An 18,960-nucleotide genomic window follows, 5' to 3' on the forward strand; every position below is an offset into this window, starting at 1 on the left:
TATATGTATGTATGTATGTATGTATGTATGTATGTATGTATGTATGTATTGATGTATTAATATCTATATATTGTATGTATGTCGAGGTTGACTGTTACATACATAGATATTAACGCACTGGCGCAGGGGATAATTAAATCCTTTCTGGCCTCACAAATTGTCCCATGCCGTTGCTGGGACTCGAACCTGTGGCACCGAATCGTCCGCAAATTGCAAGACTAACCACGATACGCTCTGAGCTATCGAAGCTTCCATAAAAAGGAAGTTCTTTAGCTCAACCATATGCATGGGGTCTACAATCTACGCGGTCGATCCCGCTTACGTGCATGAAACAGTGGGCAGACCTGGCACTGGCTAGTATGTATTGATGTATGAATATCTATATATTGTATGTATGTCGAGTTGACTGTTACATACATAGATATTAACGCACTGGCGCAGGGGATAATTAAATCCTTTCTGGCCTCACAAATTGTCCCATGCCGTTGCTGGGACTCGAACCTGTGGCACCGAATCGCCCGCAAATTGCAAGACTAACCACGATACGCTCTGAGCTACCGAAGCTTCCATAAAAAGGAAGTTCTTTAACTCAACCATATGCATGGGGTCTACAATCTACGCATGTATGTATATATGTATGTATGTGTGCGTGCGTGCGTGTGCGTGCGTGCGTGCGTGCGTGCGTGCGTGCATGCGTACATGTATGTATGCATGTATGTATATATGGTTTTATAAATTTTAATACAGTAAACAAATTTATATTAAAAAAAAAGTGTGATTGGGGGGTGCATTGTCCCGTGCCCCTACCCCCTCACTACACCACTAAAAATGTTACGAGCAAATATGGTGTAGTGCTTAAGCCATTGGACTTAAGGCTAGTACGTGTTGAGTTCGCATTTCGGTACCGGCTCCCGTGTACCCGGAGCGAGTTTAATGACTCAGTAGGTAGGTGTCAGGCCACTTCATCGCACTGAATTTTTTTGTTTTTAATTGAAAAAAAATAAAATCAGTATTAAATAAAAACGTACAAATTACCATTACATTACATGTAAGTTAATCTTTTTATTTACATCAAAATATTTTGGGAAGAAAGGTTATGAGAGTTGGAATTGGTTTAAAACTTACAATATTGTGTTTTTATATGAGTTGCAGCAATTCATCGGTTCCCTTTTGCCGAAAATGGACTCTACTAATAATAACTAACCACTAACTCATTGTCCTGGCCAGGCAGCCCACATAGCTGAAGTATGCATGCTTGAACCTTTATTGGATATGAGCACGAAAATAAGTTCATATTTAAATTTAAATAAAATGTTAATAAATCAATATAAAGTGATGCAAAATATGTAATGATATGCCCTTTTAAGTTTTAAGTTTAATAACAATAAGAAACACATACGATAATAACGTTCAGCTCATAAATACAAACTTATACAACATTCAGACATTTTATATATGCAACTCTGAGACAGCACTTTTAAGTTATACATGTAATTGTTTTTAAAAATGTGTTATGGACACGTAGTTATAGGTAAATAGATAGATGGATAAATGTAAACTAGCTCCACTGGTTAATACCAGTATAGCTGATTTCAATCAGACTGGAGGGATGGATGGATGGATGGATGGATGAATAGATTGACGGGTGAACGGATGGACGAAAGGATGGATGGATACATTTTAAAACAGAAATTATCCAACTTTAATTTATTCCCTTTTAAGCTCATTACTCCAGATGGGAATCATTGAATTCATATGTACATGTAAATGACTAATTATGATAGAGAGAGAGAGAGAGAGAGAGAGAGAGAGAGAGAGAGAGAGAGAGAGAGAGAGAGAGAGAGAGAGAGAGAGAGAGAGAGAGAGAGGTGGGGGAGAAAGGGGATGAGAGACAGACACATGCACACGGAGAGACAGCGAGAGAGAGAGAGAGAGAGAGAGAGAGAGAGAGAGAGAGAGAGAGAGAGAGAGAGCGAGAGAGAGAGCGAGAGACAGAGACAGGCATATACACACACGTACACACACACACACACACACACACACACACACACACACACACACACACACACACACACGTGCGTGTGCAGAGCCGGTTTATCCTAGTAATATGTGCTACATTTCCCGCGCTTCAGAGGGTCCCGCGGTGATGTGTACATTTATTTTCCCCAGGTCATTTTCCCCCTCTCCCTGAGAGTGTTGTAAAATATATATCCTGGGAAGGGAGACCCGCTGTTATTTGTGCTACAAGCCCCGCGGGTCTGTAAACCATTTTAATTAGATTGGTCTGTAAACCTACTCTGTGAGTGTGTGGCCTTACCACTGAAACTCCCCTGGATGTGAACTTATTACATGTCAAACGTAACTGTGATGTGTTAACTCCTCCGAGGCTGATAATAAACTCATTCATTCACTAATTCATTCGTTCATTCATTCATTCATTCATTCATTCATTCATTCATTCATTCATTCATTCATTCATTTTAACTTGATTTTCATTATGCTCTCCAAATGAAAGGTTTAAGTACACTGTACACGGTACTGGGCCACAACCTAACTATCTGAGCTGGTTAGATATTGGTGGTTAATGGCAGAGAGGTCGACGTAGTGGTCTTGCAGCCGTGAGTCGGATGCGAACCAAGTACCTACCAGCCTTTTTTCTTTCTTTTGTTTTTAATTACTACACCGCTGACAGCGGTACATTTTTGTTTAATATTAATCACCACTGATGATGCTTCAAACAATATTAAATTTTAATAAAAATGTTTTTTTAATTTGAAGTGAAATTACGTTGGTATCTCCTGACTTATTATGTATGGCGTGAAACCTGTTCTTTTCCCGTTTTAAAAGAAAAATAGAATTATCTCCCTTATAAAACGTAGCCGTATCGATGGACCTCAGACTTGATAAATTGTGGGTATGGAATTATTTTTAAAATTTGACAGATTGACATTATCGTCACACTGCTTAACAATAATCAATGTATTCTACTAATGAATTGTGGACTGGTATGTGACAACCCAAAAGCACAGACACTTTTTTTTTCACTCAATTTAAACTGATAAGTAGCGCTTGATTAGTTGGCGCTACGTCATATTTAGCCCGAGTACTCTGACTGTAAGAGAGCTAGACGGACATTTGGACATAAACACGCTCTCATTACAGTCAGAGACCAACCTATGTCTTTTTTTGGCAATTCCTGACTACCAAACGGTAGGCAACGAGTCCCGCTCTAATACCACAACAATCCTATATTTGACGTCAAATACCTTTACATCAATCATTTTCGAGTTAAGTGATACAAAAAAATCCACATATTAATCACTAATACACATACTACAGAAAGAAACCCGACAGCACCCACATTCAGCTACGCTTCGTGACACTTCGTCGCAACAATTACAAAGCTCGGCGATCTATTTCGAGACTGGGCGATTCCGCCTTGTGCAGCAGTTACAGGGGTCATCTCATAAGAGGAGGCAGTACGTAGCACATACTTTTGCCGTATCCTGTCGATAACACCCCAAATGTATCCTTCAAATTCAAAATGGAATCAATAATGTGTAATTGTTTTGGTTTAATGACGTAATGAAATCCAAATTCATCCAAAACGGCATTAGCCAACTCTTCCATGTTGTAACTTCGCTTGATATGAGACGGCCCCTGTAACTGCTGCACAAGGCGGAATCGCCCAGTGCGCGATCATGTGGTCTACGTCTCGAAATAGATCGCCGAGCTTTGCAGTTGTTGCGACGGAGTGTCACGAAGCGTACCTGAATGTGGGTGCTGTCGGGTTTCTTTCTGTAGTAAGTGTATTAGTGATTAATATGTGATTTTTTTGTATCACTTAACTCGAAAATGATTGATGTAAAGGTATTTGACGTCAAACATAGGATTGTTGTGGTATTAGAGCGGGACTCGTTGCCTACCGTTTGGTAGTCAGGAATTGCCAAAAAACGACATAGGTTGGTCTCTGACTGTAATGAGAGCGTGTTTATGTCCAAATGTCCGTCTAGCTCTCTTACAGTCAGAGTACTCGGGCTACGTCATATTACTCAGTGTTTACACTGCTGAATCGATACAATTGTATTCATGACGTGTTAACACTGATAAGTTTTAATTTCCCATAATTCGGCTAATGTCTATTTATAAATTTCTCACGTTTTCGATCAATGACACAGTTTAACTGCGTGTGCGTGCTCGTGCGTGCGTGCGTGTGTGTGTGTGTGTGTCGAAAACCGTACGAAATCGAAAACCGTATTATTTTACTTCCGGGTATTTTGTAATGGCTGCACATGTTTGATCGTTGTAGACAGGAACTTCTTGTACACTTAAAACAAATTTCCTTAAAAATACGGGGAAAAAAGTAAGAATAAGTTTTATGCACAGTGAAATTTATTATTACAGTTAATTTGCACCCTGGAATCTTAAAGAATGCAATGCAAATGTATTCCTAAACAGCAACAGGTGCACAACGGAATCCACACAACCAAACACGTCTGCTAGCACTGCCAAATGAGTAATGACGGATCATTTCCGGATAGCCACTTGTAGGTCACATGACTGTCATGTTACTGTTTTCGCGGGAAAAAGCCAATTTTATGTTGTTGCCATTACGTTGATAACGTCATAGTACGGTTTTTGATAATGCTTTTAAAATTACGTTTTCTTACCACCTGGTGTAATTTTTGATGGAACAGGGACAACATGCGAGTACGTATGTACTTACCTTTTTATACATTTTATTTCTAAATTGAACAAGGTAAACATTAATGTCGTTAAATTGATAGCATGACATGACTGAGCATGTGCACCAGCCATTTCCTCTTAGTCGTACGGTTTTCGATTAAACGAGGATACCTCTAGTTCGAAACTACATAGTTAATGTTATGGTCAGAAAAAAAGAGTTGATAATAAAATAAATGATTTAGTACTTCCCACAGGGTGCTCCTTTTTTTTTTATTATAGGCTACTATGGAACTGCTACAAGTTATTTATATTTGAGCCAATTGATGAATTGTTTTGTAAATTGAACACAAAAGTAGTTTTTTGTTATTTCCTGAACACTTTTACTTTTTTTCTTATGTCAAACCAAACTAAAATTATATATAAGTAAAATTTTTGTAGGAGGATGGAACAAACCAATGTTTATCCAAGTTGTTTTCAAACTGGGGACAGAGACTGAAATTTTATTACAGGCCTCGGTGGTGTCATGGTTAAGCTGGTAGGTACAGGGTTTGTAGCCCGGTACCGGCTCCCACCCAGAGCGAGTTTTAATGACTCAGTGGGTAGGTGTAAGACCACGACACCCTCTTTTCTCTCACTAACCACTAACAACTAACATCTAACCCACTGTCCTGGATAGACAGCCCAGATAGCTGAGGTGTGTGCCCAGGACAGCGTGCTTGAACCTTAATTGGATATAAGCACAAAAATAAGTTGAAATGAAATGAAGTTTTATTTTTTATTTTACAATTTCAGGATATTGTAAATATAGCAGTTGAAGTAATAAATTCTTTTTTGTGTGGCCAATAAAAAACTTCACTACATTCCCTGGAATATTTTTTATTATTTAAGCATATAGAACAGAAAATCCAATTATGTTTGGTGCATATATGACGCCGTACTCCGCATTGGTTTCACTACGCTGGCTTATCCAGGTCAAAAACAAAGCCATGATTTTGAAAGTGGAACACTTTTGATGGGCTCGTACCAATCTCGGTTTTCATTGGCTTATCACAAGTATAGAATTCCCCAACAAGAGATCACGTGAGATTTCGCAATTTTGGAACAAATTTAACTGTCTTGATTGAGGGGTCGTCTCATATCTCCAAAACATATTTATATCCATAGAGGTATGGTACAACGCCTTTTCAGGGGTCGGTGAGTGGGGGATTTGCCTTGAAATTTTGACAGTGGCCAGCTGTTGGCATACGCGTTACATGTAAGGGGGTGTTACTAATTACGTAATGCTCTAGGGGTTGAGGAAGAGGGTACTGTGTTCGATTTACGTGACATGTTTGAAGACTATATGTTATTTTTATTCATTACTTAGATATAAAAAGGTGTTTTTTGGAAATGCGCGGTCAGTCTAGGATCAATCCCCATCGGCGGGTATACAAAAAGACCATGGTATGTGATATCCTGTCTGTGGGATGGTACTTATAAACAATCCCTTGCTAAAAAAAACAACTGTAGCGGGTTTCCAAGGCGTGTGTGCAGGATTTCAGCTGGGTTGGGGTTATAGACTGTGTTTTAAAGCAAAGTTTATATGGGGCCATGCTCCCCCCAAAAATACATTTCAATTTTTTTTAAGCTTGGGCAAGTAAGGGTTTCGACCTCCAATACCCTCCCCTGCACATGCATCCGATTCCTCTCTAAGATTATATGTCAAAATTACCAAATGTTAGACATCCAACAGCAGATGGAAGGAAGGATAGGATGTGTTTTATTTAATGACGCACTCAACACATTTTATTTACGGTTATATGGGGTCAGATGATTATTAAATCAATATGCTTTATCTTTGATGTCGTTAAACACCCTCCCCCTCCCAACTTTACCTTTTCCAAACGAAATAATATTGTTTTGAATTTGTCGATTTTAACACGTAAAATTAAGAAGTGAAAACGTTCATTGTCTACTTTAGTACGGTGTATTTTATTTAAAAAAGATATATACATAATATACAAACTAAACTTTGAAAGTTCTACTAACACTTTATAAAATATCAATTCTGAAATAGGAAGGTACGACTGTCGATAACACGTTGTCAAGATCAAACCGGTTTTAACTACAGCGCAAGATTTCTCTTTTAATTTTTTGAGACGAACCCTACAATTTGAAATTGGCAAACGCATGTGTTAACTGAAACTGACAACAGGCTGTCGTTTGTGCTTTGCCGAGTTATGGCGGCACAGGCGACGAATCAAGCGTTTACATTTGACGATATCTGTTCATAGCAAACACACACAACTTTTTTAAAAGTGCATTTTGTAAGGTTAGAGAGCATCTAACATAGTTTATCTAACATAGTTTAGGGATTTAATACAGAAGTACATACAGGGAGTTACCCCAGGCATGAAATGGTAGTTTTAGATATTAAACCTTGCAGCATACTAAAAGTGTCACGTTCTTATTGTTTATCATTACAAGAACTTAGAACCTGTACGCCCAGGTCAACCTAACACGATATGGTGTCAGAATCCAGAGGTTTTTGTAACAAACAAAGGTGAACTTTGGAGTATTTCCAGAAATAGGAAATCGCGGCCTCGTCTTGTCAGTTCATTTAGCAAAATTAGTTTGATGTCAGAACGTTGTGCACAAAAGATTCACCGAATCAAGGGAAACAACTGCATTTGTAACTATCCTAACAGGACAGACAGAGTTATACCCCTTGAACTATTTGTTGGTTTTTCGTCTACTGTTAAATCAGTGAACATTAAAAACAAAAATGGCAGAAAATGAGAACGGAGAAGTTGCTGAACAAGTTTTGAGACACCACTTTCGACCTAATATTCCTGTTCCAAGTAAATTAGAGATACATGCACGAAATATTGAGGTAACATGGAGAAAGTTCAATAGGCAATGGAGCAATTACGAATTGCAACAAGATTAGAGACTGAGTCACCTAAATACCATACTTCTGTCTTCTTGGCATGCGTAGGTGAAGAAGCCTTCGACATATTTGATGGGTTTTCTTTTGGACAAGATGAAGATGCAAATGACATTGACGATGTGCTAAGAAAATTTGAGCAGTTTTGCATAGGCGAAGCCAATGGAATATACGAAACATTTCTCTTCAACAAAAGGAACCAAGAAGAGGGCGAGACAATTGATACATATGTAACTTCACTGCGGAAACTCGTCAAAACATGCAATTTTAATACATATGAGGACCATATGCTCAGAGACAGGATAGTACTTGGAGTGAGAGATGACACAGTTCGTCAGAAACTCTTGGAGGATAGAAAGTTGACATTGTCATCGTGCATAGAAGTGTGCCGAGCACACGAGTCATCACACATACAAGCAAAAGCAATTACGAGCAGTGCACCAAGAGTCATTGACAGAGTGAACAGGAGAAATAGCCCGGGAACCAAACATACTGTGCAACAAAAGAAATGCAAGAAATGTGGAAGGCTACATAAACCACATGATGTTTGTCCAGCCAAAGATGCCGAATGCCGTAAGTGTTCTAAAAAGGGACATTATGCTGCAATGTGTTACAGCAAGGTTGGCAAGCCAGGTGGACAGAAAACTAGGTCTCACCGAGATGTTAGTGGTGTGACTGAAGATTCAAGAAAAATGCATTTCTAGGTGCAGTTTCCAAGATGGGGGTCGCATCTTGGTATGTTAATGTTTTCATGGAGAACCAAAGTATGCGTTTCAAGATGGACACAGGTGCAGATGTAACTGTCATCCCAGAGGGCTGTGTACCAGAGATAAAAACTCCACTCTATGAAAGAACTGTTTGGCCCTGGCCAAAACTCACTGAATGTGTTGGGCAAGTTCAGCACTAGGATGAAGTATAAAAATGCTGTTACAACTCAAGAGGTCTATGTTGTAAAGAATCTGCAAGAGCCGCTGTTAGGCAGGCCAGCGATTGAAGCATTACAACTGATAAAACGTATCGAGTCAGTTCAGAGTACATCCAACAGTTACAGAGAGGTATATCCTAAGCTCTTCTCGGGTCTGGGTAAAACAAAGAAAACCTACCAGATTAGACTGCGAGAGAATGCTGTACCATATGCCGTCTCTGCTCCAAGACGGGTACCACTGCTGCTGCAGATGAAGGTAAAAAAAGAACTGAACCGCCTGGAGGAGCTAGATGTGATTCATCCAGTGACCACACCAACAGACTGGTGCGCACCAATAGTAGTGGTGCCTAAAGAGAAGAAAGACACAATCCGCTTGTGTGTAGATCTGACAAAGTTGAACGAGAGTGTCAAGTGAGAAAACTATCCTCTTCCTTCCACGGACCAGCTGTTGGCACAGCTTGCAGGAGTGACAGTGTTTACTAAGTTGAACAGTAATAGTGGTTTCCACCAAGTGCCATTAGATGAAGGTTCACAAGAGCTGACAACGTTTATTACTCCATTTGGGCGCTTTTGTTATAAAAGGCTGCCCTTTGGAATTTCTTCAGGTCCTGAGGTGTTTCATCGCATCATGTCACAGTTGTTGTCTAACATCCCAGGAGTGATTTGTGACATTGATGATGTCCTGGTGTCAGGGCGCAGCCAGCAGGAACACGATCAGAGGCTGAAGGAGGTTTTGCAGAGACAGGAAGATGCAGGGGTGACCTTAAATGAAAAATGTGTTTTTAATCAGAGCCATATTAAGTTCTTGGGACATATCATCTCTAAGGAAGGTGTGCAGATGGATCCAGCAAAAGTAGAAGCGATCCAGAAGTTACCTTGTCACCAAAATGTGCCAGAATTGCTCCGTGTTCTAGGCATGATTAACTTTGTGCAGAAGTTTGCTTCAGACCTCGCTGACCAGACCAGACCTCTCTGGGAGTTGCTAAAGAAAAACATTCAGTGGACTTGGGAAGAAGCACAGGAACAGGCGTTTGTTTTTCTGAAAGAACAGTTAAGTTCGCCACCTGTGCTAGCTCATTATAGTCCAGACCGACCTACCAAGGTGTCTGCAGATGCATCATCCTATGGACTGGGAGCAGTCCTGCTTCAAGAGAAAGATGGAAGGTGGTGTCCTGTTTTCTATGCTTCCAGATCTATGACCTCGACAGAGCAACGTTACACACAAGTGGAGAAGGAAGCACTGGCATCCACATGGGCTTGTGAGAAATTTTCAGATTTCCTCTTGGGCCACCCATCATTCATCATAGAGACTGACCATCGACCATTGTTAACACTTCTCAAGACTAAGGGTTTGGATGAGCTATCACTGCGAATACAAAGATTTCGCATGCGCCTTATGCGGTACAACTATGACGTGATCTATACAGCGTGTAAGAACCTGACGACTGCAGATGCGTTGTCTCGCGCTCCGGTTGGATCTCCCCAGCAAACTGACCTGCTGTTGGAAAGTGATGCCACAGTCTGTGATTGATGGTATACCAGTGGCCCAGGGTTGGCTAGTAGAGATCAGGATGAAGCAGCAGCAAGACCGGGTATGTAGTCAAGTCGCTCGTTACTGCAGAGATGGATGGCCTGCTGTGAAGTCCAAACTTCATCCAGATGTTTGTCCATTCTTCATGGTGAGAGACGACTTAACAGTCCAAGAAGGACTATTACTTTATCGCACTAGACTTGTCATCCCAGTGGAAATGAGGAAGGACATTTTGACCCGAATTCATGATGGCCATCAAGGCATTGTAAAGTGCAGAGCTCTGGCCAAGTGTTCTGTGTGGTGGCCAGGAATATCTCAACAGATCCAGTCCATGATAGAAAACTGTGTAATCTGCGAGAAAGAGAGAAAAGCTAGACCTGAGCCATTGAAGCCGAGCAGTGTTCCGGATTTCCCATGGCAGAAAGTGGGAATGGACTTGTTTGACTGGCGTGGTAAGCAGTATCTACTCGTAGTAGATTATTTCTCTCGTAACATTGAGTTGGCTTATCTACAAGCCTCGACCTCTTCAGAGACTCTTATTGTTCATTGCAAGAGTATCTTCGCACGACATGGGATTCCTGAAGTTGTTCAATCAGATAATGGACCACAATTTGCAACCCAGAAATTCAGCAGATTTGCTACAGAATATGGATTCACCCATGAAGCCAGCAGTCCTCATTATCCGCAAGCTAATGGAGAAGCTGAAAGGGCTGTGCAGACGGTCAAGAATTTTCTGTTGAAAGCTGAAGACCCATATCTGGCGCTACTTAACTACAGAGCGACTCCTCTCCAGTGTGGTTTCAGTCCAGCAGAAATGTCCATGGGCCGTTGCCTGAGGACGAGAGTTCCAGTCGTCCCTGCCTTGCTTACTCCTGATTGGCCTAAGCTGGCTGACATGAAGTTGGCAAATGCAAACCAGAAGGAAGTGCAGAAAAAGAACTTTGACAGGCGGCATAGAGCTACTACACTTTCAACTCTGTCACTTGGAGATTGGAGATCAGGTTTGGATCAAAGAAACGACTGAGATGAAGGGGGGAGTTGTGAAGCCTATTTGTCCGAGATCTTATGCAGTCAGGACATTGACTGGGCTATGCAGAAGGAATAGGAGGCACCTAAATCGACGAAGTTCAAGTCCACCTCCTCATCAACTGATCAACCCTGCAGTGTCATCGACCTTGCCAAACCCTGCAGAGGACAATATTTCTATGGATATCGATTCTGTACCAGTGATGTCTGAGGAGACCATGACAGAGTCCGCTTCAGCATTGTCATTGTCTTCTGATGTAACAAACACCCATCCAAAGTGGACTATAACCCGAAGTGGTCGTGTAGTTAAAGTACCACAAAAACTGGACCTTTAAATGTGGGAAGTTTCGTTTTAAGTCGAACTGCATAGAGATATTAGTTTCAGTAGTTAGCCAGTTTCTTATCTGAACACTGCAAGTAGGACTGTTATTTGGAACACGAAAGAACAGTTAAGTCGGGAAGTGTAAAATTAAGTTTAATCTTAAAGAAAGGGGGATGTAAGGTTAGAGAGCATCTAACATAGTTTAGGGATTTAATACAGAAGTACATACGGGGAGTTACACCAGGCATGAAATGGTAATCTCAGCATACTAAAAGTGTCACGTTCTTATTGTTTATCGTTACAAGGACTTAGAACCTGTATGCCCAGGTCAACCTAACACCATACATTTGAGCTTGTATTTCACATTTGTACATGATGTTATTACATTGTAACCAGATAATGTAACTTTACCTGAAACTGACAACAGGCTGTCGTTTGTACTTTGCCGAGCTATGGCAGCACAGGCGATGAATCAAGCGTATACGTTTGACGATATCCGTTCATAGCGAACACACACAACTTTTTTAAAAGTGCATTTGAACTTGTATTTCACATTTGTACATTTATAATATGGTAACCAGAGAATCTAACTTTAACAAAAAAACAAAACACCCAGGTCTTTATCCTCAAGGCAGGCAGAGATGAAAATGTAGGATTTATTTCATTATGTTCTAAAGTTATACCATGTACTAGAACTAATGCTTTACCAGACTCCATTTTGAATGATTTTGCTTTGACATAATGAGCCACAATATACCAGTTAGGGGGTGGGATATAGCTCAGTGATACAGCACTCACCTGATGCACAATTGATCTAGGATCGATTCCCGTCTGTGGGCCCATTGGGCTATTTCTCGTTCCAGCCAGTGCTCTACAACTAGTGAAACAAAGGCCGTTGTATGTTCTATTCAGTCTGTGGGATGATGCATATAAAAGATCCCTTGCTGCTAATCAAAAAGAGTAGCCCATGAAGTGGTGACAGTGGGTTTCCTCTCTCAATATCTCTGTGGTCCTTAACCATATGTCTGACACCATATAACCGTAAATAAAATGTGTTGAGTGCGTCGTTAAATAAAACATGCCCTTCTATACCAGTTAGTAACTTTTATAAGGGCTCCATTTTGTCCAGTCAGGGACATTCTGTTTAGTACACATACTTTTAAAACTAAATCAGTGATTCAAACTTCCAAGTGTAATACAGTAATTATTCCTAGGTCCAGTGCTGTATATATAACATACAGCTTTTGGTATCTTTAATTGTCGACTATTTAAAAATTATTTTGCAAACAACATAGTGTTCCAGATATAGGGCTTTAAATCACTCTAATTTGGGCAAAACAGGTTTTTTTTCTGTTCTAAGCAAACCAAGGTCTTTTCAGTTAAATAATGTTAATACTAGCTGATAAAGAGTTGAAAATATTACACATTTATGCATTTCAACTTATTTTAATGTAACTGTAGCTTAACATTCCATTGAAAGAAAGAAACCTTTTATTTAACGACTCACTCAACACATTTTATTTACGGTTAAATAGTGTCAGACATATGGTTAAGGATAGCACAAACCATGGCCTTTGTTGAACCAGTTATGGATCACTGGTCGGTGCAAGTGGTTTACACCTACCCATTGAGCCTTGCGGAGCACTCACTCAGGGTTTGGAGTCGGTATCTGGATTAAAAATCCCATGCCTCGATTGGGATCCGAACCCAGTACCTGCCAACCTGTAGACCGATGGCCTAACCATGACCATCACTGAGGCCGGTTAACATGTTTTGAGGTTAGCATATTTGTACTTAATTTGGGCTTGCTTATTTTGGGCACACCCTTTGTTGCTTCAGCTTTGGTGCAGTCTAAAGCACTGCGAATAGGACAAACAGGAGATTCTCATATGAAATGGGACTTTATTATGCTTAGTGGTAGAGCATTCATCTGAAGTGCGATATATTGCATGAACATTAGCTTGTAATGGACTGGGATGTGTGTTTCCCACTCTAACCAGTGCTGAAGTATCACTGGTACATCTAAGGCTGTGGTATGCATGTACTGTCCTGTCTATGGGGAAGAAAATGAGGATATGTGATGGGAGCAGGTTTCCCCTTTTTTCTTCATCTGAAATTATTATATTGGACATATATAGCCATAGTTTGAAAATATGCCATGGTATTTTTACATATATTATTGTGATAATATAATCCTAGGCAAACTGGTGTGAACAAGTATTAAAGGCAGGTAATGTTTGTAGCATCACCCAGTGCAGGTTGCTCTTTCAATTATGGTAATTCATTCATTTTTGACTTTATACTAGATCCTTTTTTTTCCAGATTATTGAGGAAGTCAGTATTCAGAAGAATGGATTTTGACTGTAACAGAGACCATAATGTTTTTGATGATACCTGAAAATGCATCTTAAACGATTTTATAACTTGAAATCATGCATTTTGTTTTTTGTGGTCTTTTCCACTGTTTCGTGGATTGTACTGGAACTTTACTTGCTGTCTATAGTTCGAAAAAATGAGAAAGGTGATATATTTAATCCAAACCTGTTTACTTCGAAACTTCCTCAACATACAGGTCTTGGAAAGCTGGTGACCGTCGAATCTGCTTTTGAAAAGTTAAAAAAGATACACCAACAAAAGTTGAAACAGGCTGGCATGAAAATGCCTGTTTTTGAAAAGTTTAATGATTTTAGAAATGGAACAGGCAATAAGGTCTTGAAGGATAGTTCTATTTTGAAGAAGCTGAAACTAATCCATCATCAAAAAATGAACAAAGCTGGCTTCGTTATTGAAGCCCAAGGCAACCTTCAGAAATCCGTCACAGTTACTGATCTACTGTTAGCGCTTCCACAGACTCTGGAGATCAACTATAACGTCCATGTATTTTATTATCCATGGTATGGCAACCCAGAAAATGATGGTCGGTACTTCCATTGGAATCACCATTATATTCCACACTGGAATAAGATGGAGAGTATTAAGTGGCCTTTGGGACTGCACAAGCCACCTGAAGATATTGGAGCGAACTATTACCCTCTGCTTGGACTGTATAGTTCTGGTGATCCCAAGGTGGTTAAAGCTCATATGGCCCAGATCCAGAGCACCGGAGCTGGTATGAATTTTTATATGCATATTTTTAATAATGCTTAATTAAGGTGAGCTCCCACTAAATATTTGTGGTCGCTATTTAACTAATAGTATATTTTTAGCACTGTATAGAGGATTTGACCATTCAAAGAATTTGAGCATTTTAGTTGTTTTCTGTCTTCCATCTTTAAATAAACAAAACTTCAGTTGAATTCCATTTTGGTGCTGTAATGTTACAAATTGCAAGTTGTACATCAGAGGAATTGATCATTGTAATGGATTCTGAGAAAATGTCAAGGAATCTTTTATTTGCACTTTCCTGTAAACAGCTTTTGATATATACCAGTCAAGACTGGAATAGGTTCCTGGTACAATGTATATGCAGGTTTTGTTTTGTTGCATAACGTTATGTGTATAGGTTGGTTGTTAGTAGTATTTTCACTTAGTTTGACTTGTTTTCAGGTGTTGTTGTGGTTTCATGGTATCCGAGGAGTACAGCAGATAAGGAGGGAAAGGAACCAGACATGTTGATGCCACTTATTTTAGATTCTGCTCAAGATTATAATCTGAAGGTTGGTTTGTTTCAAAGAAAAAATAATTTTGTTTAAAATGCACCCCAGCACTTTGTCATCTTCTAGAATAATTGTGACATAGATTTCATTGTGGAGAAGGAATGTACTGTCACTGAGATATTTTTTATCAGATTAACAACACTTTTCTTTATATTTAAGAGTGGTGGAAAATAATTTCATATGAATAGTTTGATCTATTCTTCAAACTGTTCATATAAGGGTAAACATTTCCTTTGAAATTAGAAGTAAATTGAAACAATGTTCAGAGGTATTCATTTGAATCATTGTTGTCTGGGGTTTTGTGGTTGTTTTTTTTGTTGTTGTTTTTGTTTTTTGGGGGTTGGGTGGGTGTTTAGGTTATGTATGACAAAAAAAGTTTTATTTTTTCTATACGAAGATGTTTGGAAATAAGAAAATGTGCCCTTTTTAGTTTAAAATTATCTTCTTGTCCAGCTGAAGAAGCCCCTGTATTAAAGTGCTCTGATTCTTTCTAGCAGGGTTTCTGCCAGAGGGTAAAACGGGTATGGCGCCATACCCAAATTGTTTACGTTAACCTTTTGACAAAATTAATTACTCTTATCATTACTGCATGATTTTCTTAACCCTAACACTAAACTTAAACCATTTTCTTTCTGGGGGAGTCCCCCACACTCCCTGTTGACTGTAGTTGCATTCAATTCCATAGCGCCATACCCAAAAATGTCTTTCTGGCAGAAACTCTGTCTAGTTATTTGGAGCTAGGTACAGGCCTTCAAGCTGGGATCTAATTCACTAATCTCTTACAACTTAACGATCTCACAGAGCAGTACAAAGAGACTTGTAAGGACAATTTGATGTTGCTTAAAAGAGTTTTGTGAATTAGAACCCTGGGCCTATATTTTCGAAGCTGTCATAGCGCTACGATATTGTAAAGCAATTGTAGGCTATGACGTCACTGTGGCGTGTGTTGTACTGATGTAATAGCCTATGATGGTTTTGCGATATTGTAGCACTAAGATACTTTAAAAATCTGTAGTCAGGGCCCATATTTTGGAAGCCATCTTAGTGCTACGAAATTGTAAAACTATCATAGGTTGTGACGTCACTACAGCACACGCCATAGTGACGTCATAGCTTACAATGGTTTTACGATTTCGTAGGCTAAGATTGCTTCAGAAATATGGGAACTGGAACATAAAATATGTTTATTTCTTGGATTTCTATACAATACATTTCAGGTTGCTTTTCACATCGAACCATACAAGAACAGAAACCACATTACATTGAAGCAGGACTTGAAATACATCATGGACAGTTATGGAGAGCACCCGGCCTTTTACCGCATGATTCACAGAGGAAAATATCTTCCAGTTTATTACATTTATGACTCTTATCTTGTGTCCTCCTCCAACTGGTCCAAGATTTTAAAACCTGGTGGTGGTGGTGATAGTGTGAGAAACACAGACTTGGATGGGATCTTCATTGGCCTGCTTGTTGAGCTGAAGCACAAAAGAGATCTTACTAATGCTGGCTTTGATGGGTTCTACACATACTTTGCAAACAATGGCTTTACCTATGGCAGTTCTTGGAAACATTGGCACGACATTGCACATTTTGCTCGGACAAACAGACTTCTGTTTATTCCCAGTGTTGGACCGGGATATCTGGACACCCGGATACGACCATGGAACAGAGAAAATACCAAGCCGAGGGATCATGGTATTTATTACGAAGCATCCTTCAAGTCTGCAATGGATGTGCATCCACTAGTGATAACTGTGACATCATTCAACGAATGGCATGAAGGAACACAGATAGAACCGGCTATTGCTAAGCGAACAGCTAATTATGTGTATGACGATTACCAACCAGAAGGTCCCTTGTTCTATTTAAACCTGACTAGAAAATGGGTTGACAGATTTGCTCATATACAAGGAGTATGACATGAGTTTACTGTATAAAATGAATGATATAAGTTGAAGAGTGATTGGAATAATATATTTAATGAACAAATTTTGTAAATCACATCAACCAAAAGCAATACAATTCTCTAGAGCAGTGTTTTCATTCTGGATTTATTTATAAAGTTTGTTTTGTTTAACAACACCACTAGAGCACATTGATTTAGTAATCATCGGCTATTGGATGTCAAACCTATGGTCATTTTGTTACAATCATAGAGATGAAACCTGCTACATTTTCCATTAGTAGTAAGGGATCTTTTATATACACCATCCCACAGACAGGAGAGCACATACCACAGCCTTTGATATACCAGTCGTGGTGCACTGACTACAGGATTTATTTATTAAGTCCTTTATCAGGGTTGAAAATGGCAGTTGCCTGGTTGCGAACTTTATTGGCTAAGGGCGACTAAGTAGTTCACAAAGGTAGTCCGTTAGGCGACCATCGATATTAGGATATTAGGCCAGTATGGTACCAGTTAAAAAAGAAAGCCACTGAAACTGAATTGAATACGACAAAATACACATTAAATAAGAACATATTAGATCTAAAATCTTGACACCAAGACTTACATGATGACAAAACTGTCCAAATATTACTGTAATAAACAATAAGTATGCTGTTATGCTTTGTAATATGATAACAAAGTACATCGTATATTTTGGTAAAATGTTTTTTTTTTTTTTTTCATTGATTTATTTTATTTTGATATTTATTTTATTAGTAGCCTACTACTGTAGCATTTACAATATCCAAATTAAACGCACACGTTTACGTGCTTCATCCATAGGAGGACATCCATTCCCAAGGAAATCCATTACTGGAGATTGTACCCCTTCTTGCATCACCAGTTTATTTCATCCCTCATGCATCGCCACAAAGAGGACTGCCACCCAAGACTAGGTTTATATACTAAAGCATGCACAGTTCTGCCTTTATTATCTTTGTATTGCATGATTTGTTTTTACTTAAGAGACATCGAAAGTCAAGCTGAAAATTTAAAAGTGTCTCAACTAGAGTTTTGATTGGATAGTTCTGAAACTCGGGCAGTCTTCACAAACTTATATTTAGAAAATTTAGCATTTTTATTAAATATTTTTAAAAATAAGTTTTAAAAGTCTATCTTCTGGAGTTTTGATCACATAGTTCTCAAACGTGATGTTATGATTCTCTAATGCATTCTCCATAAACCAATAGAGAGACATAAAATTTATTTTTATTTTAAAAAATTTTAAATTTAAAATCTGAAAGTCTGTCTTTTATAGGGTTTTTTTTATCAAGTAGTTTTGAAACTTGTTTCTATGATTCTCTGGGTCCCTCTCAGTTTGATGATCATGTATGCATCTGTATGCAAGATATGGTCCAAACAAGGATTTACTGTTATGTGCAGTAGACCGTGAAAAGTAGATCACAGTGACGGTCACTGAGTGACCTAGTAATAGTATGCTACACACCACCATCCCAAGTTGTTCCTACATGTTAAGTTTGATGGTCCTGTATGCAAGATATGGTCCGGACAAGGATTTACTGTTATGTGCAGTAGACCGTGAAAAGTAGGTCACAGTGATGTAGTCATAGTACGCAACTAAGAAATATTTTGGAAGTTTCAATAAAACAAAACATTATTATTAAATTTTTAAAATTTAGATAGAAATTTTCAGACTGAAAATGAATAGAGATATTTTGAAATATGAAATTATTTTTTTTTAAATGCAAATGTAATATTGAAAATTTAAAAGTCTATCTTCTAGAGTTTTGATTGGATGGTTCTAAAATTTGGTACAATCAATGATTCTGAGGGGCAGTCTTCACAAACTAATAGATTAATATTTTAGGAATATAAAATATTTATTCAGTAAAACAAAAAATTAACATTCAAAATTTTCATAATCTACTACTAGAGTTTTAAATTTAAAAGATTAAAATAGAAATTTAACACTGAAA

General features: G+C 38.8%; 3 protein-coding genes across 3 annotated transcripts; all 3 read left to right on the forward strand.

Annotated features, from left to right (window-relative positions):
* The first annotated feature begins 2,870 nt into the window (after window positions 1-2,870).
* LOC121370380 (glycoprotein endo-alpha-1,2-mannosidase-like) lies at window positions 2,871-17,110 on the forward strand. Its single transcript, XM_041495558.1, has 4 exons — window positions 2,871-2,914; window positions 13,739-14,525; window positions 14,963-15,072; window positions 16,290-17,110. Exons 2-4 carry the CDS (start codon window positions 13,817-13,819, stop codon window positions 16,992-16,994), a joined length of 1,524 nt encoding a protein of 507 aa, XP_041351492.1. The 5' UTR covers window positions 2,871-2,914; window positions 13,739-13,816; the 3' UTR covers window positions 16,995-17,110.
* Window positions 7,585-8,316, forward strand: LOC121369792. Its single transcript, XM_041494866.1, has one exon. It carries the CDS (start codon window positions 7,585-7,587, stop codon window positions 8,314-8,316), a length of 732 nt encoding a protein of 243 aa, XP_041350800.1.
* Window positions 10,109-11,092, forward strand: LOC121369793 (uncharacterized protein K02A2.6-like). The gene has a single exon (XM_041494867.1). The coding sequence runs from the start codon at window positions 10,109-10,111 to the stop codon at window positions 11,090-11,092; it is 984 nt and encodes a 327-aa protein (XP_041350801.1).
* Window positions 17,111-18,960: the final 1,850 nt, after the last annotated feature.

This window comes from Gigantopelta aegis, chromosome 4 (genome assembly GCF_016097555.1).
Source record: "Gigantopelta aegis isolate Gae_Host chromosome 4, Gae_host_genome, whole genome shotgun sequence".
Lineage (NCBI taxonomy): Eukaryota > Metazoa > Mollusca > Gastropoda > Neomphalida > Peltospiridae > Gigantopelta > Gigantopelta aegis.

Excerpts from the sequence above, each read along its gene's own strand:
- LOC121369792 (XM_041494866.1), top strand. The coding sequence starts at position 7,585 with ATGGAGCAATTACGAATTGCAACAAGATTAGAGACTGAGTCACCTAAA.
- LOC121369793 (XM_041494867.1), top strand. The coding sequence starts at position 10,109 with ATGAAGCAGCAGCAAGACCGGGTATGTAGTCAAGTCGCTCGTTACTGC.
- LOC121370380 (XM_041495558.1), top strand. The coding sequence starts at position 13,817 with ATGCATCTTAAACGATTTTATAACTTGAAATCATGCATTTTGTTTTTT. Across the intron at positions 14,526-14,962 it reads GATCCAGAGCACCGGAGCTG|GTGTTGTTGTGGTTTCATGG; the intron begins GTATGAATTTTT and ends ACTTGTTTTCAG. Across the intron at positions 15,073-16,289 it reads CTCAAGATTATAATCTGAAG|GTTGCTTTTCACATCGAACC; the intron begins GTTGGTTTGTTT and ends AATACATTTCAG.